The sequence below is a fragment of the Pteropus vampyrus genome, unplaced genomic scaffold, assembly GCF_000151845.1.
Source record: "Pteropus vampyrus isolate Shadow unplaced genomic scaffold, Pvam_2.0 Scaffold135, whole genome shotgun sequence".
Lineage (NCBI taxonomy): Eukaryota > Metazoa > Chordata > Mammalia > Chiroptera > Pteropodidae > Pteropus > Pteropus vampyrus.
This window is the reverse complement of record NW_011888916.1, coordinates 139,616-150,339: the sequence shown is the minus strand read 5'-3', so window position 1 is coordinate 150,339 and position 10,724 is coordinate 139,616. Positions and strand designations below refer to the sequence as shown.

General features: G+C 40.7%; 1 protein-coding gene across 7 annotated transcripts in view; it reads right to left on the bottom strand.

The window, feature by feature from the left end:
* CFAP57 (cilia and flagella associated protein 57) overlaps positions 1 to 10,724 on the bottom strand; it is a 41,262-nt gene that overhangs the window by 28,948 nt on the left and 1,590 nt on the right. For all 7 annotated transcript variants that reach the window (XM_023535044.1, XM_023535048.1, XM_023535047.1 and 4 more), the window contains exons 3-6: positions 6,363 to 6,679; positions 5,716 to 6,002; positions 3,346 to 3,553; positions 276 to 428 (exon numbers count right to left, since the gene is read on the bottom strand). In XM_023535044.1, coding sequence (XP_023390812.1) covers positions 276 to 428; positions 3,346 to 3,553; positions 5,716 to 6,002; positions 6,363 to 6,679 — 965 coding nt within the window. The remainder of the gene's footprint in view (positions 1 to 275; positions 429 to 3,345; positions 3,554 to 5,715; positions 6,003 to 6,362; positions 6,680 to 10,724) is intronic.

The window sequence follows — 10,724 nt, the reverse complement described above, 5'->3', positions numbered from 1 at the left end:
AAATTGAGATATAACTGACATACAACGTATTCGTTTGAGGGTATACAACATAATGATTTATTAGCCTATTACCTTTTAAATACACTTAAATCTCTCTCATCTTACAAACAAAACAATTCTTTCTCTTCTGCCTCATCTCTGCACTTCATTCTATGAGGCCAGTATTATCCTGATACCAAAAACAGTCAAAGGCATCAAGAAAGAAACTACAGACCAATTCTGTTATGAATACAGATGAAAAAATCTAGAAGGAAATGTTGCTGGGGAAGACTCACCTTGCTGATTTCTGTTAGAGACATGGTGATGCTATAGAGTTGGTTCTTACTGGTGCTGGCAATCAGGGTTTCCTCAGAGGGGCTGAAGCACATGCAGAGGATGTCCTGTTTGTCAGACTGACTCGGGTCATTGCTCTGCGGGTCCACAGGAATCTGCCCAAGACACAAGACAGCTATCAGTGATGCCCCTACATTGTCAGTGGGTCCTTGAGCTTTCAGAGTTCCCTTGTATACTTTGAGCGTATGGACTCCCAGATAAGCATGCTTCCAGGATCTGCCTCAGATCTGAGAAGGGAGGGCTTGAGTTGCTGCTGTTTCTGTGGGTTTTATATTCACCTTTAAGCGATTAGTGGATGAATAATAAGACAGCGGCATACGCTAAAAAAAATGATCGATCTATACCTCTCAATCTATACCTCCAAAGACAAGCATTAGTTTAAATCCCACTCTCGCCCACCTGTTGGAATCCTCGTGCGGGAGCCCACCTGCACCAAGTACACCAGTATGTGTACTTCAGAAGGTGACAGCCCTTCTTCCACGTGAGGTGGGTGACAGGACAGAGAAAAGGAAAGGGGTCACACAGGTCTTGTCAGCAGTCTCTGGGAGGACCTGTAGTTCCAAGTAGACATGATAAAATTAGATTTCCTTTTCTCTGCTATTGCTTTTCTTCTATTAACAACCGCACGTCTTGAAACGTTGGCTTGCACGTACCATCTCTATTTCCTTATCAACTACTGCTATTAATTCCTTGTAATTTGATAAATAAAATTTCCTTCCGCTGCATCATCTACTGAAACTGTCTTCATGAACATTAGAGACCCTTTCTCACCAAGCCAGACACCCCTGCTCGGTTCTCATCTTCTCGACTTTTCTAGAGCCTGTAGCAGCGATGTGGCACCCACCTCCCTGGGGTCCAGGACACTGAGCTCTCATGTTTCCCTCCCCCTGTCTAGAGTTCTGTCTTCCTATATACCCCTCGCTTTTCCTCATATAGTCAACTCCCCCTTCTCCACCAGGACAGCAAGGGCTCTGGGAAGCCGCTCTGACCCGCCCTGGGCCAGGTGGGCCCTGATACTCCCTCAATGTACCCATGGCACCCAAGAGTTCCCTCTACTGTCACATTTATCATGCTGTGTAAAGTAGAATGGGAGCCCTCAGACTAAAGGCCTTGTCTGTGTTGTCCCATCCCTGTGCTTGGAACAGTGCCTGGCACATAGCAGGTGCTCAGTGAATGAATGGGTGTTGCCTTGCTGCCCGACTCCAGAAACAGGTGCTTGAGGGAAGCGGCCATGTCTGATACAGCTCTTAGGCACCCGGCCCAGAGCCTGGCCCATGGTGGATGCACAGTAAACACTTGCTGAATGAATGAGTGATTGACCACTACTTCTTAGCATCCTCTGCTGAGTCTCTAAATTAGGAAATACTGTTTTGTACTTAGTCTTCTTTCTTTCTATTTTCTCTCTCAGTGATTTTACCTAATATAAGGGTTTCAATGAAAACAATAGCAGTGAAAGTAATTACAATGATAAATATCTAGAATAGTAAAAATAAAGCGTCAACTACATGCCAGACATAAGCTAAGCACTGTGTGTGTACATACTGATCACACTCCTAAAGTCTAAACCATATTTCTGACGGTTTCACTTTATTCCAGGAGTCAAATGTCAACTTCCTCAGAGAGGCCTTTTGCCCCCTGTCCTTTCCCTGGCTTTGTTTCTCACAATGTTGATCCGCGCCTGACAATCGGTTCATATTTGTCTGTTTGCTTGTTGACTGAGCTCTAAGTACAGACAGGCTCTTAGTGTGTTTGCTTCCCTACTGTGTCCCTCCCAGCCCTTAGTGCAGAGCCTGGCACAAAGTAAACCCTCAATAAATAGTTGTTAAATAAACAAATAAACAAAAGAATAAACTGCTTCTCCTTGGTCTCCACGCACCTTGCTCTTACCCCTAATTTTCCTTCTCTGGCATCTTTTTCAGGCATCCAGTCTTAAAACTGAGGCATCCTCTCTGGGAGCTCCTTATCTCTGGTCTCACACATCTACTCAGGGAACGTCCTATAGACTTAACCTTCACAAAGTCTCTTTCCCTTCCCACTTCCCCTGCTACTCACTGCTGAGATCCTAGACCTCACTACATGGCTTCAGTTAAAAAAAAAAAAATTCTTTTAACTGATTCCTAACCATGGCAATATAAATACTATCATTTACTAGCACCAAGCCCTGTGTTGTTTCATCCTTTTGATAACCACAAGGGATAGGTTATTTTCTCAATGAAGACACACAGGTTTTGCTAGATGCAGCTACTCACCTGAAATCACTTAGCCAAAAAGCAAGAGTCATGTCTAACTCATTCAATGTGTTTTTAACCAGGACACGTCCATTGAATCGCTCCTGGTATCATAGGCAGAGTACTGTTCTTAAGCATATGCTTCCCCACTCAGAAACAGGTTGCCTGCAGAATTACACACATACTCCTCAAGTTGGCATTTGAGATCTTTTACCAACTTTAGCTCCTATCTTTTTCCTTCAGGTGACTTTAGTGCCTCCCAAATACACTCTGTCAGTGGTACGTTGTTTAATTTGTTCCTTCCATCTGTAATTCTTAATCTGTTTCTTCCTGTCAAATATCATCCATCCTCTAAGACCTTTCCTCAAAGATTACCATCAAACATCCAGAGCCTTCTAGGTTCTTCCCCAACCAGATATGATCTCTCTCTATAACAGTGTGCATTGTTTTTTCCACAAACATTTACTAAATGCTTACTATGTGCTGGGTAGTATGCTGGACATTAAATATCGATATGTATCATAATAATACAGTTTTTATGGGGACACTAAGCTTCAAAGAAAAAACAGAATTTGCCAAAGTTCTCTCCTAGGATTCAAATTCACATCTTTCTAATTCTAAACTCCAATTCTGTACAACCCATCCTAAAACTTCCCTCAGGACAAATGGCTCAAGTCCCCATTTCTGCTCAGTCCCTCTCTTCCCCATCAAACTTGTCAGCGCTCTGCTGCTGGAGAACAAATGCCAGTAGGACCCCAGTTTTGCTTCTTCCTCCCCTCCTTACCCGGATTTCCCTGCTCTCGTGGTAAAAATCCTTCTCCTCCGTCCTTTCAAATAGTAGAACTCTGCCTGGCCCAGCTGAACAGGCAAATCCCTTTGAATAGGCTGCAATGGCAAACACCTGGGGCATGGTCAGCTGGCTGTGGCTACTGGCCGTCATGATCTGTTCATAGGAAGGGAGTGGGGAACTGATGGTTGGAAATTCGATCAAACTAGAAAAAGAAAAGAGCATATAAAGTTTAGAGAGACAATCCCAAGGAGATGAATTCTGCTAGGGATGAGAAAGAAGAGCTGTTTTAAGGTGGGAGAAATCACCCGATGTGAGCTCCTTTCCCATAACCAAAACGCTACCCTTCGGTTCAGGAATGCCACACAAACTCCAAAGAGAAACTGGAAGGTTGCAATTTATCTGGTGGTCTCACAACCCTGCGTGGTCACTATAACTATTGCTATTATTATTATTATCATCCTCACTTTATTGTTTACAAAAAAGTGGTTCAGAGGGATTGAGTTTTCTAAGATCACACAATCAGTAAGTGGAAGAGCTAAGAATTGAACCCGGGTGTCTATTTCCTTCCTTCCTCCCTCTCTATCTCCTTCCCTACCTCCTTCCCCCCTCATTTATTCATTCAATCATTCATTCATATAACAATATGTATTGGCGTCATACTGTGTTAACAATTCTGTGAGACAATGGTACATGAGACTGACACAGTTTCTGCCCTGGGAAACTTAGTCTAGGGGGCATGTGATAAGGACTGCTGGGGAGAGCTGAGTAGGATGGGAGCAGCTAGTCAGCAGGTAGCAAGGATTTTCTGAAGACAGTTACAGGGGAGGTACATCCCAGAGGCATGAGCAGAGGCTGAGAGCTCCCAGCTGAGATCTGAAGGACGAGTAGCAGTATGTCAGGTATGTGTATCTAGGGGAGTGGGATGGGGGTACAGGGACAGGGGAACTACACATGACCAAGCCCAGAGGCAAGAGCATGCACAGAAGATGTGTGGTCAATAGAGGCCAGAGCTCATGATCCAGATGTAAAGGGTCAGGAACATGTGGGCCAAGTTCAGGAGTCTGGGCTTCATTGTTGGAGCCCTGGATCCACTAAAGGATTGTGAACACAGCAAACTGGAGGGCATGGAGATTTATTAGGAAGCTCTTAACCAAATCATGACTGAAAAGGAGATGTCCCTGGTGTGGGGGATGGTGAAAATGGGTGGACTGAAAGTTACTGAGGAAGAAGGATCTACAGTATGCGATTATGTTGAGGGCTCAGGCTCTGGAGTCAGACAGACCTAGGTTTAAATCTTGACCCTGCCACTTAACAGTGCTGTGATCTTGGGAACCTCTTTAAGCCTCAGTTTCTTTGTGTATAAAATGGGAATGACAATAATATGTACTATATAGGGTAAGACTCAAATGAGAATACATATACAGTGCTCAAGGCAGTGCCTAGTACATGCAGTGGTACATTCTAATATGTGTGAGACACAATTATTAGTTGTAGTAGAGTTAAAATTGACAGCTCCCTCCTGAGCCCTCACTTTGGCCCATATGCTTCTGTCGGATTTACTGACATTTCCTTGCACTTCTCCATTGGTCTGCTGCCTCCTACCGAACTGCAAGCTCCTGGAGGATCTTTGTTCCCAGCACCCAGATGCCTTGCACATTGCAAAGGCTAGGTGGACATTTAATTAATTGGTTCAGTAAATGGGCAGCCATTAGAAAATATATTTTTGAAAATTTGTAGTTTTGAAAGCTAGCGATACTAAAATGCTTCTAAAATAAAGTTAGGTGTGAAATAAAAAGAACTGTATCCAGACGATGGTCATAACTATCAAATTTGTGCTTGAACAGAGATGAACATTAGAAAGGCAGAGGGAAAATGAGCTGATTTTTTTTTCCCCTCTTTAATTCACTCCCCACCCACCGCACTTCCACCCCTGACCTACGGATGTTGCCGTTTTCCCTTAAAAACTGGATCTCTGAAGGCCGGGAGTCTCCTCCCACGCCTGGCGCCCCTGGGATATGATCTGTGGCCCCACTTGGGGTACGAACCCAGGACCTTCTGCATGTAAAGCAGATGTGCTAACCACTACACTATGGAGCCACTCCCAATTTTTTTTTTTTTTTAAATTTTTAGGCGAGGCAACCCTTGGTTGACCTCAAAGATTGCAAGGACCTTGTCAGTTTACAATCTCTTATTTTTTATTGTTTACGCCTATAGCACCTGATCTTCCTAGGTGGTCTCCAAATGAGTTGATTTTTAAGGTAAAGAGGTTATAAGTGATTTTTAAAGAATGCTGTTTTTGGTGTATTGCTACTAGTACAATGAGTATATTTTTACACAAGCATCGGCCCAGAGGGGCACCATTACCTCTCTGATTCCTGAATCACCTCCAGGTTCTTCAGGTCGCTGGTGGGCTCCTTGACCATTATACTTGTCTCCCAGCGTTGATCGCCAGATTCAAAGAGGAAGAGCCTGCCTGTATCAGTGCCAACGACAATCTTGTCTTCAGATACCCAGGTATGGGATAGGTAGTTTTGGGGTTCTCCCCTCTGAAAGTTGGTTTGCTTCAGGGTTCCCTCAGCAAAACGGAGAAGTTTAAATATCCCATTTCCAGTGACACAAACCTGTGTGTTATCCTGGGGACTAAAGCTCACCTGTAAAATGTGAAAGAATAAAAAACAAAGATTTATAAAACTAATCTTGATGGAATTATTTCCCATTTTACTAATTAATATTTATTTCAGGTAGCTCAGAGTAGCCTTTAAACATTACTAAATCATGTAATTTTGATACTATATTGGATAAGAGCACAGATCTATATTCATTACATTTGTGGGGCCAAGAGTCTTAAACAAGGAAACCTACAGAAGTCATTTTACAAAGGCCAAAAACCAAAATGAGCAGGTCTTGACAAGGGCCAAACTCTGTGCTCCTGATACACAGAAAACATTCAATAAAAGACAGCTCTTACTATTTTTTATAATTTGTGTGATACTTGTTATGCTGGGAGGTACCTGGTAGACAGTATTGTTCTGAGAGTCAGTTCTAATGATGGCCATTACTTTCTGTTTTTCCCATAGCCAATAGACAAGGTTGGACTCTGGTGGTGATGTCTGAGTCAACAAGTATTTAGAGTCTGGAGAAAAAGCCATGCTAGTAAATCTCTGAACTGGGAAGTCAAAATTACTAAGGATTTTGCGCTTCCGGCAAGGGATGGATGACAGTTCATAAATGGTGATAACAGGTTTTTCTTGCACCGTCTCAGAGATAGCGAGGTATCGTCGATTGGGACTGATGGACAAGGCCAACATGCCTTGACTCTTGTCCGAGCCTGAAAACAGAGATAAAAGGGGATAATGAGGGTAGATCATGCTTTTACCAAGATTCAACATGAACCAGGCACAGTGGTAGACACTGCCGATGCAACAGGAGAAAAGTGCAGAAATAGGGAATTGCCAATCTGTGAAGCCCCTTGGTACAATTGTCTGGGGTATTATGAAAATGACTAGGATGGGCACTTCCCTGAGGCTGAGGTGGGAGAAATCAGGGAATGATTCCTGAAAGAGGACATAGTGGGACAGGGAGTGGGGTAGGGCAGGTGGCAGGAAGAGCAAAGGTGTGGATGTGAGAAAGTGGGATGTTGCCAGAGCATTGCATGAGACAAAAAATGGATCTAGAGGGGTGGAATAGGGTAAGATCATAAAGTCCTTTATGTCCTGAGTGGGTGATACTCAATACTCTTCCTGTATTTTCAAGGCTGGGATGTTAACTACTGGATTCCTCAGCCTCCCTTGCAGTTAGGTGATCTACGTGACATACTGGCCATGAGATAAATGCAGAAGTATGCTGGACTGGCTTTATGGTAAAGCTGTGCTTTCTTGAAAACCAGGGATGGAAGCATTCGATCCCCCTTTTCCTGGAATACAGAAGAGATATCTGGAGATATAGAAGCCATCTTGCAATCATGCAGTAACAAGCATGAGAATGAAAGCCCTATGTTCTCCAAACAGCAGCGCCTGGGGCAAAGATTAAAGTGCAAATACTTTATTTGGGAAATGTGATCAGGGCTGCGTTATAATTTTTGTGGGCTCTAGGTATTTTTGCTTTCAGGGACCCCTGCCTTTATCAAAAAGATTAAAAATTATATTTTGTGACTGCACTGGTATAAAGAGGAATAGATCCAGGCTGGATTCATTATGATATAGTCATTATTAATAATATTCACTTTTTCCTGATTTTCAAATAAATTAAAACTAACTTAATATATGAGAAAGGAGGCAAGATATACAATGTAGTAGAGACAGTCTCTTCAATAAATTGGACAGGTATATGCAAAATAAAAGAAACTGTATACAAGAATGCGCTCAAAATGGATTAAAGACTTAAATGTAAGACCCGAAACCATAAAACTTCTAGAAGAAAACACAGGCAGTAAACTCTCTGATATTGCTAACAGTAATTTCTTTTTGGATATATAACAGTAATTTCTTTTTGGATATAGCTAGGGAAACAAAACAAAACAAACGAACAAAAAGAAAAATAAACAAATGGGACTACATCAAATTAAAAAGTTTTTGTACAGCAAAGGAAACCATCAACAAAACAGAGACAACGAACTGATTGGAAGAAGATATTCGCTAATGATACATCTGGTAAGAGGTTAATATACAAAATATATCAAAAACTCATACAACTCAACAACAACAAAAACGAACAATCCAATTAAAAAATGGGCAGAAAACCTCCAAAGATGTTTCTCCAAAGAGGAAATACAGATGGCTAATAGACATATGAAAAGATGCTCAAGGTCACTAATTATCAGAGAAATGCAAATTAAAACCACAATGAGATATATCATCTCATATCTGTCAGAATGGCTTTCACCAATAAATCAAAGAACAAGTGTTGGTGAGGATTTGGAGAAAAGGGAACTCTCATACACTGTTGAGACTCTTATACAGTGGTGGGACTGCAAATTGGTACAGCTACTATGGAAAACAGTCTGGAGGTTTCTCAAAAAATTAAAAATGGATATACCTTTTGACCCAGCAATTGCACTTCTGTCCAAAGAAAACCAAAAAGTAATTTGTAAAGATCTATGCACCCCTATGTTCATGGCAGCACAATTTACAATGGCCAAGATAAGGAAGCAACTTAAATGCCCATCATTTATATAACGGATATATGTATATACATATATATATACATATATACCAGAAACTATCCGGTATATATACAATGGACTATTACTCAGCCATTAAAAAAATGAAATCCTGCTATATGCAATGACATGGATGGACCTAAAGGTTATTATGCTGAGTGAAATAAGTCAGATAGAGAAAGCTAAATACCGTATGATTTCACTTATATGTAGAATCACAAATATAAAGGACAATTTGGTGATGGCCAGAGGGGATGGGGGGTTTGGAGGGCTGGGAAAATGGGGTGAAAGGTTAAAGAAGTACAAATTAGTAGTTGATAGATGGCCACGGGGATGGGAAGCACGGCATAGGGAATGCAGTTAGCATTAATGTATTGGCTAGGTGGAGAGCCAGGGGTGAGAAAGAACAATTACGAGAATTGTTTTATAAACTATATAAATGTCTAACCAATGTACTGTATACTTGAAACTAATGAAATAAAATAAAAAATTAAAAAAATAAATTGAAATGAAAACATTTTCTTGGATCCCTAAATGTACCACGGGCCTTAGGCTGTGTGTCTATTGTGCCTTGTGGATAAATCCTCAACTCAGTTAACAGCAACCTCATCCTTCTGGTTAATCAGGCCAAAAACCTTGCTGCTTCTTTTTCTCTTCTACCCTCATAAGGTCTGTGAGGAAATCTGTCACCACCACTTTCAAAATATATCCAGAATTTTATCTCTTCTTACCATTCCTATTGCCTACAACCTGCTCCATGACACCATTTTCTCTCACCTGGATTATAGCAATAGTCTCTCAACTGGTCTCCTGTTGAAACATGAGTCAGATCATGTTATTTTGCTCAGAATCCCCTCATGACTTCTTATTTCACTCAGAGTAAGAGCCTATGACTTACAAAGCCCTATGTGATGTTGTTCCCCATTACTTGTCTGCACCTTTCGCTTCTACTCCATTCACTCCACTCTAGCCACACTGGCCTCCTTGCTACTCCCCTAACACAATGAGCATCCTCTTAACTCTGAGCCTCAAAGGTGAAAGGCAAAACTATAAAGCATAAAAGAGATAATATAGGAGAACACTGATAATCTTGGCTTAAGGAACAACTACTGAACAAGACACAAGAATGAAAATGTTAATAAACTTGACTTCATTAAATCTAAGAATTTGTGTCCATTAAGATACCATAAGGAATGAGAAAACACAAGCCCCAAACTGGAAGAAATTACTTGCAATACATATATCTGACAAAGGATTTGTACACCATATATAAAGCGTGCTCATAAGTATAAGAAAATTACCTGCAAAAGCATAGAAAATGAGTAAAAGTCATGAATAGGCATTTCACAGAGAACTAAATAGGAATAGCCCATAAACATGTGAAAAAAACATTCATCTTCATTAATAATAGAAATGCATACTAAAACCAATAAGATACCCTTTCTCAATTACTAAATTAGTAAAAAATTAGGAAGTTGGACAATACCAAAGGCTGGTGAGGCTGTGGAGGGATGGCAACTCTCATGAGCTCCTGATTAGAGTGTAAACTGTCACTACCACATTAACCAGTAATTTTAGTCCTGGCTGTGTGCCCTGGAGAATTGCTGTTCAAGTGGATGAGCATACATGGATGAGAGAATTTTATATTGACATGGTTTGCAAAAGAAAAAAAAAAATCAGTGTTTCTCAAATGTCCATCAACACCAGAATAGACAGATATATTTGGGACATTAGATTCATAGGATGGGATAAAATAAACTCAAGATGCATGTAATATGTATGAAAATGTATGGTCTCAAAAGCATGAACAAAAGAAGTAAGTCAAAGAATATACATACTATGATTCCATTTATGCAAACTTAGTAAATAGTGAAAACAAAACTTTATCTTACATGGGGTTACACAAGTGTGGTAAAACTATATGCAAGAAAGAGGGGGAAAAAGAGAATAAGTTGTGGAAATCATGTATATCATCAACAGTGAACAAAAACAAATGTAACATTATACAAATGATTATTTGTGACTTCAGATAATATCGCTAGTGTCTTAATCATACATGAATTCAAAAGGTGCTGGAATGAGGGTGGTGTACACTGGAAAACTGTGTTAGACAATTCAAAAAGTGGCCCTGGTAATGACAAAGACAATGATATTGATGATGCATGAAAAGAGACTCTTAAAAATAAAACTTTCCCATTAAATCACAGTGAAAAAA